The following is a 22,963-nucleotide window of genomic DNA, read 5'->3' on the forward strand; positions in this document are numbered from 1 at the left end:
ATCACATTCAGATAGTTATTGTATCGTGTCTGGTCTCTCTCATCACATTCAGATAGTTATTGTATCGTGTCTGGTCTCTCTCATCACATTCAGATAGTTATTGTATCGTGTCTGGTCTCTCTCCAGCAGTAGGGATTGTCTGTAGTTTATCTGATAGTGTTTAACCCCCAGCAGTAGGGATTGTCTGTAGTTTGAACAACTCATTTTGAAACCTTTGGGTTTTTTAGTTCACTTCCTTATTATTATGAGAAAGACAAAGAAGATGATAAAGAACATTGGTTTAGTTCACTACAAGATGTTCGACTCAAAAACGTTCATGTTGATAAAAAAACACAATAACGGTCGGTTTAGTTCACTACAAGATGTTCAAAACATGTTTATTTATTTTTCATTTTATTATTAAAAAAAAAAGTATAAAAAGTTTTCCCTCCAAAAAGTCTGTAATCTGTGTAAAAAAAACAAAAAACAGAGAGCAGTCTGGGATTTAATCCATAATGTATAATCTCATTCATAATTAAAGGAATACAGATCATCAATGTACTGTATAAAACCACAAATGTATCAGTAAGAAAAAAAGTCAACGTCAAAAAAATATCCCACTGGTGTTTCCACCCTATTCCCTTCATAGTGCACACCCCTTACTATCCCCTGTACTACTTAGTGCACTACATAGAGAGAATAGGGCATCAGATTGGACCCCTTACTATCCCCTGTACTACTTAGTGCACTACATAGAGAGAATAGGGCATCAGATTGGACCCCTTTACTATCCCCTGTACTACTTAGTGCACTACATAGAGAGAATAGGGCATCAGATTGGACCCCCTTACTATCCCCTGTACTACTTAGTGCACTACATAGAGAGAATAGGGCATCAGATTGGACCCCCTTACTATCCCCTGTACTACTTAGTGCACTACATAGAGAGAATAGGGCATCAGATTGGGCCCCCTGTTTGTGCACTACATAGAGAGAATAGGGCATCAGATTGGACCCCCTGTTAGTGCACTACATAGAGAGAATAGGGCATCAGATTGGGCCCCCTGTTTGTGCACTACATAGAGAGAATAGGGCATCAGATTGGACCCCCTGTTAGTGCACTACATAGAGAGAATAGGGCATCAGATTGGACCCCCTGTTAGTGCACTACATAGAGAGAATAGGGCATCAGATTGGGCCCCCTGTTTGTGCACTACATAGAGAGAATAGGGCATCAGATTGGACCCCCTGTTAGTGCACTACATAGAGAGAATAGGGCATCAGATTGGGCCCCCTGTTTGTGCACTACATAGAGAGAATAGGGCATCAGATTGGACCCCCTGTTAGTGCACTACATAGAGAGAATAGGGCATCAGATTGGACCCCCTGTTAGTGCACTACATAGAGAGAATAGGGCATCAGATTGGACCCCCTGTTAGTGCACTACATAGAGAGAATAGGGCATCAGATTGGGCCCCCTGTTTGTGCACTACATAGAGAGAATAGGGCATCAGATTGGACCCCTGTTAGTGCACTACATAGAGAGAATAGGGCATCAGATTGGACCCCTGTTAGTGCACTACATAGAGAGAATAGGGCATCAGATTGGACCCCCTGTTAGTGCACTACATAGAGAGAATAGGGCATCAGATTGGACCCCCTGTTAGTGCACTACATAGAGAGAATAGGGCATCAGATTGGATCCTCTGTTAGTGCACTACATAGAGAGAATAGGGCATCAGATTGGACCCCTTTACTATTCCCTGTACTACTTAGTGCACTACATAGAGAGAAATAGGGCATCAGATTGGACCCCTTTACTATCCCCTGTACTACTTAGTGCACTACATAGAGAGAAATAGGGTATCAGATTTGACCCCTCCATATATCAGGGACCCAAAACCACCGTCCAGTTAAGTGCATCTCCGACGGCATCAACAGTCTTCGCAGAAATCCGTCAGTGTCGTCGTTCCGTCGTCCTGTGACCTGCTCCGCCCAACCCCGTCTTTAGAACCACACGATTTCAAATAGCAAACGGGAAAAACACACAGTACTCTGGTTGTTACCACGACGACCTCGTTTACGACCATCAGCCTTCTCCAGTGTATTTAAACTATCCTATCAGAGCAGGGTATTTAACTATCCTGTCAGAGCAGTGTATTTAACTATCCTATCAGAGCAGGGTATTTAACTATCCTATCAGAGCAGGGTATTTAACTATCCTATCAGAGCAGGGTATTTAACTATCCTAATCAGACTATCCTAATCAAAACCAGGTGAAAGTTAAAATCAGTTCATCTTGTAAGTTACGAGTAAAACATTTACAGCAGTTAAAAAAACACTCTGGCTCTGAATATTCATGAGGCAGTCATTCAGTCCGCTTTTGAATATTCATGAAGTAGCCATTCATCAGTCTCTCTCTCTGAATATTCATGAAGCAGCCATTCATCAGTTCTCTCTGTGAATATTCATGAAGCAGCCATTCAACAGTCTCTCTCTCTGAATATTCATGAAGCAGCCATTCAACAGTCTCTCTCTCTCTGAATATTCATGAAGCAGCCATTCAGTCTCTCCCTCTCTGAATATTCATGAAGCAGTCATTCAACAGTCTCTCTCTGAATATTCATGAAGCAGCCATTCAACAGTCTCTCTCTGAATATTCATGAAGCAGCCATTCATCAGTCTCTCTGAATATTCATGAAGCAGCCATTCAGTGTCTCTTTCTCTCTGAATATTCATGAAGCAGCCATTCACCAGTCTCTCTCTCTTTCTGAATATTCATGAAGCAGCCATTCAACAGTCTCTCTCTCTCTCTGAATATTCATGAAGCAGCCATTCCGGCTCTACTACAGTAAAGTGTTTATACACTTGACATTGGAGTCATTTAGCAGATGCTCTTATCCAGAGCAACTTACACTTTAGTCGGCTGGGGGGGATTTGAACCAGCGACCTTTCCTCTGTGTGTGTGTGTGTGTGTGTGTGTGTGTGTGTGTGTGTGTGTGTGTGTGTGTGTGTGTGTGTGTGTGTGTGTGTGTGTTATTTGGCGGTGGGGGGAAGGTAGTAGGGGTGGAAAAGTCTCTCATGTGAACAGCTGCTGAGCGCGGCGTGCGTGTGTAGCAGTAACCGCGGGAACCGGGAGGTGAAGTAACTGACGAAGCCTTCGGGCACCTCCCCTAACGTCTCCTGGACCTCCGCTGGCAACTCATGGTAGTGGTGCTTCTACAGACGCAGAGAACGGGAAGACAGAGAGAGAGAGAGAGAGAGACAGGAAGACAGAGAGAGAGACAGGAAGAGAGAGAGAGAGACAGGAAGAGACAGGAAGATGGGGAGAGACAGGAAGAGAGAGAGAGAGACAGGAAGAGAGAGAGAGAGAGGGACAGGAAGAGAGAGAGAGACAGGAAGAGAGAGAGAGAGACAGGAAGAGAGAGAGAGAGACAGGAAGAGACAGGAAGAGAGAGAGAGAGACAGGAAGAGAGAGAGAGAGACAGGAAGAGAGAGAGAGAGAGAGAGAGAGAGAGAGAGAGAGAGAGAGAGAGACAGGAAGAGAGAGAGAGAGAGAGACAGGAAGAGAGAGAGACAGAGAGAGAGACAGGAAGAGAGACAGGAAGAGAGACAGGAAGAGAGAGAGAGACAGGAAGAGAGAGAGAGACAGAGAGAGAGATGGAGAGACAGGAAGAGAGAGAGAGAGACAGGAAGAGAGAGAGAGACAGAGAGGGAGCGACAGGAAGAGAGGGAGAGACAGGAAGAGAGAGGGAGAGAGAGAAAGAGACAGGAAGAGAGAGAGGGAGAGACAGGAAGTTCAACACTATCCTCCAACCATTTCATCATTCACCACTACTAACTACAACACATTGTTGGAACAGCTGTAAAAGAGCAGCATGTTTCCCTTATTCCTCATGTCTCCAGTGTGAACAGGAGATGAAGACAGAAGGAGAGATAGGAAGAGAGAGAGACAGGAAGACAGAGAGAGAGACAGGAAGACAGAGAGAGAGACAGGAAGAGAGAGAGAGAGACAGGAAGAGAGAGAGAGAGACAGAGAGAGAGAGAGACAGGAAGAGAGAGAGAGAGAGACAGGAAGAGAGAGCGAGAGACAGGAAGAGAGCGAGAGAGACAGGAAGAGAGAGCGAGAGAGACAGGAAGAGAGAGAGAGACAGGAAGAGAGAGAGAGAGAGAGGAAGAGAGACAGGAAGAGAGAGAGAGAGAGAGAGACAGGAAGAGAGACAGGAAGAGAGACAGGAAGAGAGAGAGGAAGAGAGAGCGAGAGAGACAGGAAGAGAGAGAGAGACAGGAAGAGAGAGAGAGAGAGAGAGAGGAAGAGAGACAGGAAGAGAGAGAGAGAGAGAGAGAGAGAGAGACAGGAAGAGAGACAGGAAGAGAGACAGGAAGAGAGAGAGGAAGAGAGAGGAAGAGAGAGAGAGAGACAGGAAAAAGCAGCACGTTTCCCTTATTCCTCATGTCTCCTGTTTACACTGAGCGTACAAAACATTAAGAACACCTTCATAATGTAAATACGTTTTTTTTTTTTTTTTTTTTTTCTATACATTTGCAAAAATATATAAAAACGTGTTTTCTCGTTGTCATTATTGGGTATTGTGTGTAGATTGATGAGGATTTTTTTCTTATTTAATCTATTTTAGAATAAGTCCGTAAAGTAACAAAATGTGGAAAAAGTCAAGGGGTCTGAATACACTGTATATATAAATATATAACAGATATACCTTATTTCTCATGGCTCGGAGCAGGTCTCTGACTGAGTTCCCTTTATACGTCCTGAACTTCCTCAGGTCTGGAGAGAAAACACAGAGACAGAGAGATGAGTGTTACCTGTCTGGTGTGTGTTATCTGTCTGGTGTGTGTTACCTGTAACTGTCTGGTGTGTGTTACCTGTCAGGTGTGTTACCTGTCTGGTGTGTGTTACCTGTCTGGTGTGTGTTACCTGTCTGGTGTGTTACCTGTCAGGTGTGTTACCTGTCAGGTGTGTTACCTGTCAGGTGTGTTACCTGTCTGATGTGTTACCTGTCAGGTGTGTTACCTTTCAGGTGTGTTACCTGTCTGGTGTGTGTTACTTGTCAGGTGTGTTACCTGTCAGGTGTGTTACCTTTCAGGTGTGTTACCTGTCAGGTGTGTAACCTGTCAGGTGTGTTACCTGTCTGGAGAGGAACAGAGATGTGCATCCTCCAGTTGGTTCGTACTACGGCTCTACCAGCCGTCTCTAGTCTGACCACCAAGGAGCCGTCTGTAGCTTCCTTCTCTATACGGTCGCTCACATCCTAACACACACACACACACACACACACACACACACACACACACACACCACACACACACACACACACACACACACACACACGGTTAAAACACCATAGTACTGTAAATGGGGTCATCCACTCAAATATAAGGTGGAAAGAAGGAAGGAAAGGAAAGAAAGAAGGAAAGAAAGAAGGAAAGAAGGAAAAGAAAAAGAAAGAAAGGAAACAAAGAAGGAAAGAAGGAAAGGAAACAAAGAAGGAAAGGAAAGGAAATAAAGGAAAGAAGGAAAGGAAACAAAGATGGAAAGGAAAGAAAGAAAAGGAAAGAAAGAAGGAAAGAAGGAAAAGAAACAAAGAAGGAAAGAAGGAAAGGAAACAAAGAAGGAAAGGAAACAGAAGGTAAGGACACACTATCTTAGGAAACATCTGAAAATCTCTTCAAAGAACCCCCCCTAGCAACCCCAAATCCGTCTTAACAACGACAAACTAATACCACCAACCTAGCAACCCCAAATCCGTCTTAACGACGACTAACTAAAACTACCCCCTAGCAACCCCAAATCCGTCTTAACAACGACTAACTAAAACTACCCCCCTAGCAACCCCAAATCCGTCTTAACGACGACTAACTAAAACTACCCCCCTAGCAACCCCAAATCCGTCTTAACGACGACTAACTAAACTACCCCCCCAGCAACCCCAAATCCGTCTTAACGACGACTAACTAAAACTACCCGCCTAGCAACCCCAAATCCGTCTTAACGACAACTAACTAAAACTACCCCCCCTAGCAACCCCACTTCTCAATACCCAATCAGACTACTAGTAGGGTATTCAGACCCCCCCTCACTTCTCAATACCCAATCAGACTACTAGTAGGGTATTCAGACCCCCCCCCCCCTCACTTCTCATTACCCAATCAGACTACTAGTAGGGTATTCAGACCCCCCCTCACTTCTCATTACCCAATCAGACTACTAGTAGGGTATTCAGACCCCCCATCACTTCTCAATACCCAATCAGACTACTAGTAGGGTATTCAGACCCCCCCTCACTTCTCATTACCCAATCAGACTACTAGTAGGGTATTCAGACCCCCCCTCACTTCTCAATACCCAATCAGACTACTAGTAGGGTATTCAGACACAGAGGTAAAGGTAGAGAGAGAGGTAGAGGTAGAGAGGTAGATTGGGTACCCAATCAGACTAATAGTAGTCTGATTGGGTATTGAGAAGTGAGGGGGGGGTCTGAATACCCTACTAGTAGTCTGATTGGGTATTAAGAAGTGAGAGGTAGAGGTAGAGAGGTAGTGGTAGAGGGGTAGAGAGGTAGAGAGGTAGAGAGGTAGAGGTAGAGAGGTAGAGGTAGAGGGGTAGAGAGGTAGAGGTAAAGGTAGAGGGGTAGAGGGGTAGAGGTAGAGGAAGAGGTGTAGAGGTAGACGTAGGGAGGTAGAGAGGTAGAGGTGTAGAGGTAGACGTAGGGAGGTAGAGAGGTAGAGGTGTAGAGGTAGAGAGGTAGAGGTGTAGAGGTAGAGAGGTAGAGGTGTAGAGGTGTAGAGGTAGAGAGGTAGAGGAAGAGAGGTAGAGGGGTAGAGAGAGTGAGGTAGAGGGAGAGGTAGAGAGGTAGAGGTAGAGAGGTAGAGGTAGAGAGGTAGAGGTAGAGAGAGTGAGGTAGAGAGGGAGAGGTGGAGGAGAGGTAGAGGTAGAGAGGTAGAGAGAGTGAGGTAGAGGGGTAGAGAGGTAGAGGGGTAGAGGGGTAGAGGGGTAGAGGGGTAGAGAGGTAGAGATGTAGAGGTAGAGAGGTAGAGGTAGGGAGAGAGAGGTAGAGGGGTAGAGTTAGAGAGGTAGAGGGGTAGAGGTAGAGGTAGAGAGGTAGAGAGATAGAGAGGTAGAGGTAAAGGGAGGTAGAGAGGTAGAGGTAGAGAGAGAGGTAGAGAGAGAGGTAGAGGGGTAGAGTTAGAGAGGTAGGGAGGTAGAGGGATAGAGATAGAGGTAGAGAGGTAGAGAGAGAGGTAGAGAAGTAGAGGTAAAGGGAGGTAGAGAGGTAGAGGTAGAGAGAGGTAGAGAGAGAGGTAGAGAGAGGTAGAGAGGTAGAGAGAGAGGTAGAGTTAGAGTGGTAGAGGTAGAGGGGTAGAGAGATAGAGAGGTAGAGGTAGGGAGGTAGGGGTAGAGGTAGTGGGATAGAGGTAGAGGTAGAGAGGTAGAGGTAGAGGGGTAGAGGTAGAGAGGTAGAGGTAGAGGTAGAGAGGTAGAGGTAGAGAGGTAGAGGTAGAGAGAGAGGTAGAGCGAGAGGTAGAGCGGTAGGGAGGTAGAGGTAGAGAGGTAGAGGGGTAGAGAGGTAGAGGTAGAGAGAGAGGTAGAGCGAGAGGTAGAGAGGTAGGGAGGTAGAGAGGTAGAGGTAGAGGGGTAGAGAGGTAGAGGTAGAGAGAGAGGTAGAGCGACAGGTAGAGGTAGGGAGGTAGAGAGGTAGAGGTAGAGAGGTAGAGGTAGGGAGGTAGAGGTAGAGGGGTAGAGGTAGAGAGGTAGAGGTAGAGGTAGTGGTGTAGTGGTAGAGGGAGGTAGAGGTAGAGAGGTAGAGGTAGAGGTAGAGAGGTAGGGAGGTAGAGAGGTAGAGGGGTAGAGGTAGGGAGGTAGAGGTAGAGGGGTACAGAGGTAGAGGGGTAGAGGTAGAGGGGTAGAGGTAGAGGGGTAGAGAGGTAGAGGGAGAGAGGTAGAGAGGTAGAGGTAGAGAGGTAGCGGTAGAGGTAGAGGTAGAGAGGTAGCGGTAGAGAGGTAGAGGTAGAGGGAGGTAGAGGTAGAGAGGTAGAGGGAGGTAGAGGGGTAGAGAGGTAGAGGTAGAGGTGGAGAGGTAGAGGGGTAGAGGTATAGGTAGTGAGGTAGAGGTAGAGGGGTAGAGAGGTAGAGAGGTAGAGGGGTAGGGGTAGAGGTAGAGAGGTATAGGTAGAGGTAGAGGGGTAGAGGTAGCGGTAGAGGGGTAGAGGTAGGGAGGTAGAGGTAGAGGGGTAGAGGTAGAGAGGTAGAGATAGAGGTAGAGGTAGAGAGGTAGAGGGATAGAGGTAGAGAGGTAGAGAGGTAGAGAGGTAGGGGTAGAGGTAAGGAGGTAGAGGTAGAGGTAGAGAGGTAGAGAGGTAGAGGAGTAGAGGGGTAGAGGTAGAGGGGTAGAGGGGTAGAGAGGTAGAGGGGTAGAGGTAGAGGGGTAGAGAGGTAGAGAGGTAGAGATAGAGAGGTAGAGGTAGCGTTGAGAGGTAGAGGGAGGTAGAGGTAGAGAAGTAGAGGTAGAGGTAGAGAGGTAGAGAGGTAGAGGTAGAGAGGTAGAGAGGTAGAGGTAGGGGTAGAGGTAGGGAGGTAGAGGTAGAGAAGTAGAGAGGTAGAGGGGTAGAGGTAGAGGGGGAGAGGGGTAGAGAGGTAGAGGTAGAGGGAGGTAGAGGTAGAGAGGTAGAGGGGTAGAGGTAGAGGGGTAGAGGGGTAGAGAGGTAGAGGGGTAGAGGTAGAGGGGTAGAGGTAGCGGTAGGGAGGGGTAGAGGTAGAGGGGTAGAGGGGTAGAGGGGTAGAGGTAGAGAGGTAGAGAGGTAGAGAGGTAGAGGGGTAGAGGGGTAGAGGTAGAGGTAGAGAGGTAGGGGGGTAGGGGGGTAGGGGTAGAGGTAGAGGGGTAGAGGTATAGAGGTATAGAGGTAGGGGTAGAGGTAGAGGGGTAGCGGTAGGGGTAGGGAGGTAGAGGTAGGGGTAGAGGTAGGGAGGTAGAGGTAGAGGGGTAGCGGTAGGGGTAGAGGTAGGGGGTAGAGGTAGGGGGTAGAGGTAGAGGTAGGTGTAGGGGTAGAGGTAGGGGTAGAGGTAGGAGTAGAGGTAGGGGTAGAGGTAGAGAGGTAGAGGTAGAGGTAGGGGTCGGGGTAGAAGTAGAGGTAGAGAGGTAGAGGTAGAGAGGTAGAGGTAGGGGTAGAGGTAGGGATAGAGGTAGGGGTAGGGGTAGAAGTATAGGTAGAGGTAGAGAGGTAGGGGTAGAGGTAGAGGGGTAGCGGTAGGGGTAGGGAGGTAGAGGTAGGGGTAGAGGTAGGGAGGTAGAGGTAGAGGGGTAGCGGTAGGGGTAGAGGTAGGGGGTAGAGGTAGGGGGTAGAGGTAGAGGTAGGTGTAGGGGTAGAGGTAGGGGTAGAGGTAGGAGTAGAGGTAGGGGTAGAGGTAGAGAGGTAGAGGTAGGGGTAGAGGTAGAGGTAGGGGTCGGGGTAGAAGTAGAGGTAGAGAGGTAGAGGTAGAGAGGTAGAGGTAGGGGTAGAGGTAGGGATAGAGGTAGGGGTAGGGGTAGAAGTATAGGTAGAGGTAGAGAGGTAGAGGTAGGGGAGGTACCTGGAAGAACTGCAGTTGTTTATCAGGGCTCCAGAAGAACGGGTGTTTAAGAATAGAGGAAGTGGAGGGGCGGGACTCCGGATCACTGCTGATCATTCGCTCTATCAGGTCCCGCGCTATGACGTCATCTGACGGACACACAGCACAGCCAATTAGAACCTCACCTCACCCCGCCCCTACCCAGCTCTCAATCAGAATCACAGAAAACCTCAAGAGTCTCTAAACGAAAGACGACACACCCACCGTGCACGTCTTCCAGGAAGTGAGTGAGGAAGTACTCCCCGGTCAGGATGTTAGCTTGGCGTCGTAGCGTGTCGCCAAACGGGTGCTGCCCTTTACTGACCACATAGTAGAAAACACAGCCAGCTGAGAACACGTCCACAGCCTGGTCACAACGGGTCTGGAGAGAAACAACACTATTATACTACAACACAGGAAGTAGTATTATAGTAGGAGTAGAACACACTAGAGAGAGGGAGGAGTAGTATCATAGTAGTAGTAGTATTATAGTAGTAGTAGAACACACTAGAGAGAGAGGAGGAGTAGTATTATTGTAGTAGTAGTAGTAGTATTATAGTAGTAAAACACACTAGAGAGAGGAAGGAGTAGTATTATAGTAGTAGTAGAACACACTAGAGAGAGGAAGGAGTAGTATTATAGTAGTAGTAGTATTATAGTAGTAGTAGAACACACTAGAGGGAGGAGTAGTATTATAGTAGTAGTAAAACACACTAGAGAGAGGAAGGAGTAGTATTATAGTAGTAGTAGAACACACTAGAGAGAAGAAGGAGTAGTATTATAGTAGTAGTAGTATTATAGTAGTAGTAGTATTATAATAGTAGTAGAACACACTAGAGAGAGGAAGGAGTAGTATTATAGTAGTAGTAGTATTATAGTAGTAGTAGAACACACTAGAGAGTAGTATTATAGTAGTAGTAGTATTATAGTAGGAGTAGTATTATAGTAGTAGTAGAACACACTAGAGAGAGGGAGGAGTAGTATTATAGTAGTAGTAGAACACACTAGAGAGAGGAAGGAGTAGTATTATAGTAGTAGTAGAACACACTAGAGAGAGGGAGGAGGAATATTATAGTAGTAGTAGTATTATAGTAGGAGTAGTATTATAGTAGTAGAACACACTAGAGAGAGGAAGGAGTAGTATTATAGTAGTAGTAGTAGAACACACTAGAGAGAGAGTAGTAGTATAACACAATAGAGAGAGAGAGGAGTAGTATTATAGTAGTAGTAGTATTATAGTTGTAGTAGAACACACTAGAGAGAGGGAGGAGTAGTATTATAGTAGTAGTAGAATTATAGTAGTAGTAGTATTATAGTAGTAGTAGTATTATAGTTGTAGTAGAACACACTAGAGAGAGGGAGGAGTTGTATTATAGTAGTAGTAGTAGTAGTAGTATTATTATAGTAGTAGTAGTATTATAGAAGTAGTAGTATTATAGTATAAGTAGTATTATAGTAGTAGTAGTATTATAGTAGTAGTATTATAGTAGGAGTAGTATTATAGTAGTAGTAGAACACACTAGAGAGAGGGAAGAGTAGTATTATAGTAGTAGTAGTATTATAGTAGTAGTAGTAGAAGTAGTAGTATTATAGTAGTAGTAGTATAATAGTAGGAGTAGTATTATAGTAGTAGTAGTATTATAACACACTAGAGAGAGGGAGGTGTAGTATTATAGTAGTAGTAGTACTATAGTAGTAGTAGTAGTAGTATAGTAGTAGTAGAACACACTAGAGAGAGGGAGGTGTAGTATTATAGTAGTAGTAGTATTATAGTAGTAGTACAACCCAGTAGAACAAACTGAACTGAAGTATTTCAGGTCACAGAGGATGGAAAGATATCAAAACCTTATATTATTTACACACTGTGTGTGTGTGTGTGTGTGTGTGTGTGTGTGTGTGTGTGTGTGTGTGTGTGTGTGTGTGTGTGTGTGTGTGTGTGTGTGTGTGTGTGTGTTGTATCTCTCACCGGGTTGTTTCCCGGTGTGTCCAGCAGTACTTCCGGGGCGATCCACCCCTCTGTCCCCGGTATCCCCGAGCGGAGAGAGAAACTAGTCCTTCCCTCAGGGATCTTTTTACACAGGCCAAAGTCTGATATCAGCGCTCTCACCCGCCCCAGGGGCCCTGGCTGAGACAACAGGATGTTACGAGGCTTCAGATCCCTGTGGACTGGAGACCGGAGAGAGAGATGGGAGAGAGAGAGATGGAGAGATAGATGGAGAGAAATGGAGAGAGAGATAGAGAGAGAGAGAGAGAGAGAGAGAGATGGGGAGAGAGATGGAGAGAGAGATGGAGAGAGAGATGGAGAGAGATGTGAGAGAGAGATGAAGAGAGAAATGGGAGAGATGGGAGAAAGAGAGATGGGAGAGAGAGATGGAGAGAGAGAGAGAGATGGGAGAGAGAGATGGAGAGATGGAGAGAGATTGAGAGATGGAGAGAGATGGGAGAGAGAGATGGAGAGAGAGATGGAGAGAGAGATGGAGGGAGAGAGAGATGGAGGGAGAGATGGGGAGAGAGGTGGGAGAGAGAGATGGGAGAGAGAGATGAGAGAGAGATGGAGAGAGATGGAGAGAGAGAGATGGAGGGAGAGAGAGATATGGAGAGATGGAGAGAGAGATGGAGAGATGGGAGAGAGAGATGGAGAGATGGGAGAGAGAGATGGAGAGAGAGATGGAGAGAGAGATGGAGAGAGAGAGAGATGAGAGAGAGAGATGGGAGAGAGAGATGGAGGGAGAGAGAGATATGGAGAGATGGAGAGAGAGAGATGGGAGAGAGATGGGAGAGAGAGATGGGATAGAGAGATGGGAGAGAGAGATGGGAGAGAGAGATATGGAGAGATGGAGAGATAGATGGAGAGAGAGAGATGGAGAGAGAGAGATTGAGAGATGGAGAGAGAGATGGGAGAGAGAGATGGAGAGAGAGATGGGAGAGAGAGGAGAGAGAGATGGGAGAGAGAGATGGAGAGAGAGAGATGGAGAGAGTGATGGAGAGATGGAGAGAGAGATGGAGAGATGGAGAGATGGAGAGAGAGAGAGAGAGATGGGAGAGAGTGATGGAGAGATGGAGAGAGAGCAAGATGGAGAGAGAGATGGAGAGATGGAGAGAGAGAGATGGAGAGAGAGAGATGGAAAGAGATGGAGAGAGAGATGGAGAGAGAAATGGGAGAGAGAGAGAGAAGTTAACTGAGTTCAAGTCCTGTCAAGAGTCCCTTGTGTTTGAGTCTTATATATCTATAGACACACCTGTTTACTGTAGTGAGGACATCAAAACTATGAAATAACACATATGGAATCATGCAGTAACCAAAACAAGTATTAAACAAATCTAAATATATATTATATTTGAGATTCTTCAAAGTAGCCACCCTTTACCTTGATGACAGCTTTGCACACTCTTGGAATTCTCTCAACCAGCTTCACCCAGAATGCTTTTACCACAGTCTTGAAGGAGTTCCCACATATGCTGAGCACTTGTTGGCTGCTTTTCCTTTCACTCTGCAGTCCAACTCATCCCAAACCATCTCAATTGGGTTGAGGTCAGGTGATTGTGGAGGCCAGGTCATCTGATGCAGCACTCCATCACTCTCCTTCTTGGTCAAATAGCCCTTACACAGCCTGGAGGTGTGTTGGGTCATTGTCCTGTTGAAAAACAAGCGATAGTCCCACTAAGCCCAAACCAGATGGGATGGTGTATCACTGCAGAATGCTGTGGTAGCCATGCTGGTTAAGTGTGCCTTGAATTCTAAATAAATCACTGACAGTGTTACCAGCAAAGCACCATCACACTTCCTCCATGCTTCACGGTGGGAACATGCAGAGATCATGGAGAGTTCTCTGTCCGGGGGTTTCATCAGATGGGGCCACAGTGTCTCCTGATCCCTCCTGTCTCAGCCTCCAGTATTTATGCTGCAGTAGTTTATGTGTCGGGGGGCTAGGGTCAGTCTGTTATATCTGGAGTATTTCTCTTGTCTTATCCGGTGTCCTGTGTGAATTTAAATATGCTCTCTCTAATTCTCTCTTTCTTTCTTTCTCTCGGAGGACCTGAGCCCTAGGACCATGCCTCAGGACTACTTGGCATGATGACTCCTTGCTGTCCCCAGTCCACCTGGCCGTGCTGCTGCTCCAGTTTCAACTGTTCTGCCTGCGGCTATGGAACCCTGACCTGTTCACCGGACGTGCTTGTTGCACCCTCGACAACTACTATGATTATTATTATTTGACCATGCTGGTCATTTATGAACATTTTAACATCTTGACCATGTTCTGTTATAATATCCACCCGGCACAGCCAGAAGAGGCCTGGCCACCCCTCATAGTCTGGTTCCTCTCAAGGTTTCTTCCAAGGTTTTTGGCCTTTCTCGGGAGTTTTTCCTAGGGGGTTTTTCCTAGCCACCGTGCTTCTTTCACATGCATTGCTTGCTGTTTGGGGTTTTAGGCTGGGTTTCTGTACAGCACTTTGAGATATCAGCTGATGTACGAAGGGCTATATAAATAAATTTGATTTGATTTGATCATCCGTTCACCTACTCTGCGTCTCACAAAGACACGGCGGTTGGAACCAAAAATCTCAAATTTGGACACATCAAACCAAAGGACAGATTTCCACCGGTCTAATGTCCACTGCTCGTGTTTCTTGGCCCAAGCAAGTCTCTTCTTCTTATTGGTGTCCTTTAGTAGTGGTTTCTTTGCAGCAATTCGACCATGAAGGCCTGATTCACGCAGTCTCCTCTGAACAGTTGATGTTGAGATGTGTTTGTTACTTGAACTCTGTGAAGCATTTATTTGGCCTGCGATTTCTGAGGCTGGTAACTCTAATGAACTTATCTTCTGCAGCAGAGGGAACTCTGGGTCTTTCCTGTGGCGGTCCTCATGAGAGCCAGTTTCATCATAGTGCTTGATGGTTTTTGCGACTGCACTTGAAGAAACTTTCAAAGTTCTTGAAACTTTCCCGTATTGACTGACCTTCATGTCTTAAAATAATGATGGTCTGTCATTTTTCTTTGCTTATTTGAGCTGTTCTTGCCATAATATGGACTTGGTCTTTTACCAAATAGGGCTATCTTCTGTATACCACCCCTACCTTGTCACAACACAACTGATTGGCTCAAACGCATTTAAGAAGGAAAGAAATTCCACAAATGTTAACAAGGCACACCTGTTAATTGAAATGCATTCCAGGTGACTACCACATGCAGCTGGTTGAGAGAATGCCAAGAGTGTGCAAAGCTGTCATCGAGGCAGGGTGGCTAATTGAAGAATCTCAAATATAAAATATATTTGGATTTGTTTAACACTTTTTTTTGGTTACTACATGATTCCTTATGTGTTATTTCAAAGTTTTGATGTCTTCACTAATATTCTACAATGTAGAAAATAGTAAAAAATAAAGAAAAACCCTTGAATGAGTAGGTGTGTCCAAACGTTTGACTGGTAGTGTATGTTGGGTGAGTGGAGGTGACTGTGACCGTGACCGTGACCGAGACCAGACCAGACCAGACAGACGTATATAGTACCTATGTTTAGTGAGTGGAGGTGACTGAGACCACACATGGTCTGTTGCAGTACAGTAACGGGGCTGAGACCAACGTGGCATGACGGATCTTCCACATACTGGGGACAGCAGAGAACACACAGGTTATATACACTACATACACACTACCAGGTTATACACACTACCAGGTTATATATACACACTACCAGGTTATATATACACTACCAGGTTATATATACACTACCAGGTTATATATACACTACCAGGTTATATATACACACTACCAGGTTATATATACACTACCAGGTTATATATACACTACCAGGTTATACACACTACCAGGTTATATATACACACTACCAGGTTATATATACACACTATCAGGTTATATATACACACTACCAGGTTATATATACACACTACCAGGAAATATACACTACCAGGTTACATACACACTACCAGGTTACATACACACTACCAGGTTACATACACACTACCAGGTTATATATACACACTACCAGGTTATATATACACACTAACAAGTTAATTATACACACTACCAGGTTATATATACACACTACCAGGTTATATATACACTACCAGGTTATATATACACACTACCAGGTTATATATACACACTAACAGGTTATATACACTACCAGGTTATATACACACTACCAGATTATATATACACACTACCAGGTTATATATACACACTACCAGGTTATATATACACACTACCAGGTTATATACACTACCAGGTTATATACACACACTACCAGGTTTTATACACACACTACCAGGTTATATATACACACTACCAGGTTATATATACATACACACTACCAGGTTATATATACATACACACTACCAGGTTATATATACATACACACTACCAGGTTATATACACACACTACCAGGTTATATACACACACTATCAGGTTATATACACACACTACCAGGTTATATATACACACTACCAGGTTATATATACACACTACCAGGTTATATATACACTACCAGGTTATATATACACTACCAGGTTATATACACACACTACCAGGTTATATACACACACTACCAGGTTATATACACACACTATCAGGTTATATACACACACTACCAGGTTATATATACACACACTACCAGGTTATATATACACACACACACTACCAGGTTATATATACACACACACTACCAGGTTATATATACACACACTACCAGGTTATATATACACACACTAACAGGTTATATATACACACACTACCAGGTTATATACACACTACCAGGTTATACATACACTACCAGGTTATATACACACTACAAGGTTATACACACACTACCAGGTTATATATACACACTACCAGGTTATATATACACACTACCAGGTTATATATACACACTACCAGGTTAAATATACACACTACCAGGTTATATATACACACTACCAGGTTATATATACACACTACCAGGTCATATATACACACTACCAGGTTATATATACACACTACCAGGTTATATACACACAACCAGGTTATATACACACTACCAGGTTATATACAGACTACCAGGTTATATATACACACTACCAGGTTATATATACACTACCAGGTTATACACACTACCAGGTTATATACACTACCAGGTTATATACACACACTACCAGGTTATATATACACTACCAGGTTATATATACATTACCAGGTTATATACACACTACCAGGTTATAAACACACTACCAGGTTATTTACACACTACCAGGTTATATATACACACTACATACACACTACCAAGTTATATATACACACTACCAGGTTATATATACACACTACCAGGTTATATACACACTACCAGGTTATATATACACATTACCAGGTTATATACACACTACCAGGTTATATATACATTACCAGGTTATATACACACTACCAGGTTATAAACACACTACCAGGTTATTTACACACTACCAGGTTATATATACACACTACATACACACTACCAAGTTATATATACACTACCAGGTTATATATACACTACCAGGTTATATATATATACACACTACCAAGTTATATATACACACTACCAGGTTATATACACACTACCAGGTTAGATATACACATTACCAGGTTATACACACTACCAGGTTATATATACACATTACCAGGTTATATATACACTACCAGGTTATATACACACTACCAGGTTATATATACACACTACCAGGTTATATATACACACTACATACACACTACCAGGTTATATATACACACTACCAGGTTATATATACACACTACCAGGTTATATATACACTACCAGGTTATATACACACTACAAGGTTATACACACACTACCAGGTTATATATACACACTACCAGGTTATATATACACACTACCAGGTTATATATACACACTACCAGGTTATATATACACACTACCAGGTTATATATACACACTACCAGGTTATATACACACTACCAGGTTATATATACACATTACCAGGTTATATACACACTACCAGGTTATATATACACTACCAGGTTATATACACACTACCAGGTTATATATACACACTACCAGGTTATATATACACACTACCAGGTTATTTACACACTACCAGGTTATATATACACACTACTTACACACTACCAAGTTATATATACACTACCAGGTTATATATACACACTACCAGGTTACATACACACTAACAGGTTATATATACACACTACCAGGTTATATATACACACTACCAGGTTATATATACACACTACATACACACTACCAGGTTATATATACACACTACATACACACACTACCAGGTAATATATACACACTACCAGGTTATATACACACACTACCAGGTTATACATACACTACCAGGTCATATACACACTACAAGGTTATACACACACTACCAGGTTATATACACACACTACCAGGTTATATACACACACTACCAGGTTATATATACACACTACCAGGTTATATATACACACTACCAGGTTATATATACACACTACCAGGTTATATACACACACTACCAGGTTATATACACACACTACCAGGTTATATATACACACTACCAGGTTATATACACACTACCAGGTTATATATATATACACACTACCAGGTTATATACACACACTACCAGGTTATATACACACTACCAGGTTATATACACACACTACCAGGTTATATATATACACTACCTAGGTTATATATACACTACCAGGTTATATATACGTACTACCAAGTTATATATACATACTACCAGGTTATATATACACACTACCAGGTTATATATACACACTACCAGGTTATATATACACACTACCAGGTTATATATACACACTACCAGGTTATATATAAGCACTACATACACACACTACCAGGTTATATACACACTACCAGGTTATATATACACATTACCAGGTTATATACACACTACCAGGTTATATATACACTACCAGGTTATATACACACTACCAGGTTATATATACACATTACCAGGTTATAAACACACTACCAGGTTATTTACACACTACCAAGTTATATATACACTACCAGGTTATATATACACACTACCAGCTTACATACACACTACCAGGTTATATATACACTACCAGGTTATATATACACTACCAGGTTATATACACACACTACCAGGTTATATACACACACTACCAGGTTATATACACACACTACCAGGTTATATATACACACTACCAGGTTATATACACTACCAGGTTATATATACACTACCAGGTTATATATACACACTACCAGGTTATATATACACACTACCAGGTTATATATACACACTATCAGGTTATATATACACACTACATACACACTACCAGGTTATATACACTACCAGGTTATATATACACACTACCAGGTTATATATACACACTACCAGGTTATATATACACACTACATACACACTACCAGGTTATATATACATACTACATACACACACTACCAGGTTATATATACACACTACCAGGTCATATACACACTACAAGGTTATACACACACTACCAGGTTATATACACACACTACCAGGTTATATACACACACTACCAGGTTATATATACACTACCAGGTTATATACACACACTACCAGGTTATATACACACTACCAGGATATATATACACACTACCAGGTTATATATACACACTACTAGATTATATATACACACTACCAGGTTATATACACACACTACCAGGTTATATATACACACTACCAGGTTATATATACACACACTACCAGGTTATATATACACAAACTACCAGGTTATATATACACACACTACCAGGTTATATATACACACACTACCAGGTAATATATACACTACCAGGTTATATATACACTACCAGGTTATATACACACTACCAGGTAATATACACACTACCAGGTTATATACACACTACCAGGTTAAATATACACTACCAGGTTATATACACACTACAAGGTTATACACACACTACCAGGTTATATATACACACTACCAGGTTATATATACACACTACCAGGTTATATATACACACTAAAAGGTTACATACACACACTACCAGGTTATATATACACACTACCAGGTTATATACACACACTACCAGGTTATATATACACACTACCAGGTTATATATACACACTACCAGGTTATATATACACACTACCAGGTTATATATACACACTACATACACACTACCAGGTTATATACACTACCAGGTTATATATACACTACCAGGCTATATATACACACTACCAGGTTATATATATACACACTACCAGGTTATATATACACACTACCAGGTTATATATACACACTACCAGGTTATATATACACACTATCAGGTTATATATACACACTACATACACACTACCAGGTTATAAACACTACCAGGTTATATATACACACTACCAGGTTATATATACACACTACCAGGTTATATATACACACTACATACACACTACCAGGTTATATATACACACTACATACACACACTACCAGGTTATATATACACACTACCAGGTCATATACACACTACAAGGTTATACACACACTACCAGGTTATATACACACTACCAGGTTATATATACACACTACCAGGTTATATATACACACTACCAGGTTATATATACACACTACCAGGTTATATACACACACTACCAGGTTATATATACACACTACCAGGTTATATATACACACACTACCAGGTTATATATACACAAACTACCAGGTTATATATACACACACTACCAGGTTATATATACACACACTACCAGGTAATATATACACTACCAGGTTATATATACACTACCAGGTTATATACACACTACCAGGTAATATACACACTACCAGGTTATATACACACTACCAGGTTATATATACACTACCAGGTTATATACACACTACAAGGTTATACACACACTACCAGGTTATATATACACACTACCAGGTTATATATACACACTACCAGGTTATATATACACACTAAAAGGTTACATACACACACTACCAGGTTATATATACACACTACCAGGTTATATACACACACTACCAGGTTATATATACACACTACCAGGTTATATATACACACTACCAGGTTATATATACACACTACCAGGTTATATATACACACTACATACACACTACCAGGTTATATACACTACCAGGTTATATATACACTACCAGGTTATATATACACACTACCAGGTTATATATACACACTACCAGGTTATATATACACACTACCAGGTTATATATACACACTACATACACACTACCAGGTTATATATACACACTACCAGGTCATATACACACTACAAGGTTATACACACACTACCAGGTTATATACACACACTACCAGGTTATATACACACTACCAGGTTATATATACACACTACCAGGTTATATATACACACTACCAGGTTATATACACACACTACCAGGTTATATATACACACTACCAGGTTATATATACACACACTACCAGGTTATATATACACAAACTACCAGGTTATATATACACACACTACCAGGTTATATATACACACACTACCAGGTAATATATACACTACCAGGTTATATATACACTACCAGGTTATATACACACTACCAGGTAATATACACACTACCAGGTTATATACACACTACCAGGTTATATATACACTACCAGGTTATATACACACTACAAGGTTATACACACACTACCAGGTTATATATACACACTACCAGGTTATATATACACACTACCAGGTTATATATACACACTAAAAGGTTACATACACACACTACCAGGTTATATATACACACTACCAGGTTATATACACACACTACCAGGTTATATATACACACTACCAGGTTATATATACACACTACCAGGTTATATATACACACTACCAGGTTATATATACACACTACATACACACTACCAGGTTATATACACTACCAGGTTATATATACACTACCAGGTTATATATACACACTACCAGGTTATATATACACACTACCAGGTTATATATACACACTACCAGGTTATATATACACACTACATACACACTACCAGGTTATATATACACACTACATACACACACTACCAGGTTATATATACACACTACCAGGTCATATACACACACTACCAGGTTATACATACACTACCAGGTCATATACACACTACAAGGTTATACACACACTACCAGGTTATATACACACACTACCAGGTTATATACACACACTACCAGGTTATATATACACTACCAGGTTATATACACACACTACCAGGTTATATACACACTACCAGGTTATATATACACACTACCAGGTTATATATACACACTACCAGGTTATATATACACACTACCAGGTTATATACACACACTACCAGGTTATATATACACACTACCAGGTTATATATACACACACTACCAGGTTATATATACACAAACTACCAGGTTTTATATACACACACTACCAGGTTATATATAGACACACTACCAGGTAATATATACACTACCAGGTTATATATAGACTACCAGGTTATATACACACTACCAGGTAATATACACACTACCAGGTTATATACACACTACCAGGTTATATATACACTACCAGGTTATATACACACTACAAGGTTATACACACACTACCAGGTTATATATACACACTACCAGGTTATATATACACACTACCAGGTTATATATACACACTAAAAGGTTATATACACACACTACCAGGTTATATATACACACTACCAGGTTATATATACACACTACCAGGTTATATATACACACTACCAGGTTATATATACACACTACCAGGTTATATACACACACTACCAGGTTATATATACACACTACCAGGTTATATATACACACTACCAGGTTATATACACACTACCAGGTTATATATACACATTACCAGGTTATATACACACTACCAGGTTATATATACACTACCAGGTTATATACACACTACCAGGTTATATATACACATTACCAGGTTATAAACACACTACCAGGTTATATACACACTACCAGGTTATATACACACACTACCAGGTTATATATACACACTACCAGGTTATATATACACACTACCAGGTTATATATACACACTACCAGGTTATATATACACACTACATACACACTACCAGGTTATATACACTACCAGGTTATATATACACTACCAGGTTATATATACACACTACCAGGTTATATATACACACTACCAGGTTATATATACACACTACCAGGTTATATATACACACTACATACACACTACCAGGTTATATATACACACTACATACACACACTACCAGGTTATATATACACACTACCAGGTCATATACACACACTACCAGGTTATACATACACTACCAGGTCATATACAC

General features: G+C 42.1%; 1 protein-coding gene across 2 annotated transcripts in view; it reads right to left on the bottom strand.

Annotated features, from left to right (window-relative positions):
• Positions 1–346: 346 nt before the first annotated feature.
• Positions 347–22,963, bottom strand: part of LOC106593080 (serine/threonine-protein kinase/endoribonuclease IRE1-like) — an 87,304-nt gene continuing 64,687 nt past the window's right edge. For both annotated transcript variants that reach the window (XM_082958456.1, XM_082958455.1), the window contains exons 17-23: positions 15,093–15,189; positions 11,550–11,749; positions 9,809–9,965; positions 9,566–9,693; positions 5,126–5,249; positions 4,698–4,765; positions 347–3,198 (exon numbers count right to left, since the gene is read on the bottom strand). In XM_082958456.1, the coding sequence (XP_082814582.1) occupies positions 3,016–3,198; positions 4,698–4,765; positions 5,126–5,249; positions 9,566–9,693; positions 9,809–9,965; positions 11,550–11,749; positions 15,093–15,189 (957 nt within the window). In that variant the 3' untranslated portion in view covers positions 347–3,015. The remainder of the gene's footprint in view (positions 3,199–4,697; positions 4,766–5,125; positions 5,250–9,565; positions 9,694–9,808; positions 9,966–11,549; positions 11,750–15,092; positions 15,190–22,963) is intronic.

The sequence above is a fragment of the Salmo salar genome, chromosome 12 (assembly GCF_965601325.2).
Source record: "Salmo salar chromosome 12, fSalSal1, whole genome shotgun sequence".
Taxonomy (NCBI): domain Eukaryota; kingdom Metazoa; phylum Chordata; class Actinopteri; order Salmoniformes; family Salmonidae; genus Salmo; species Salmo salar.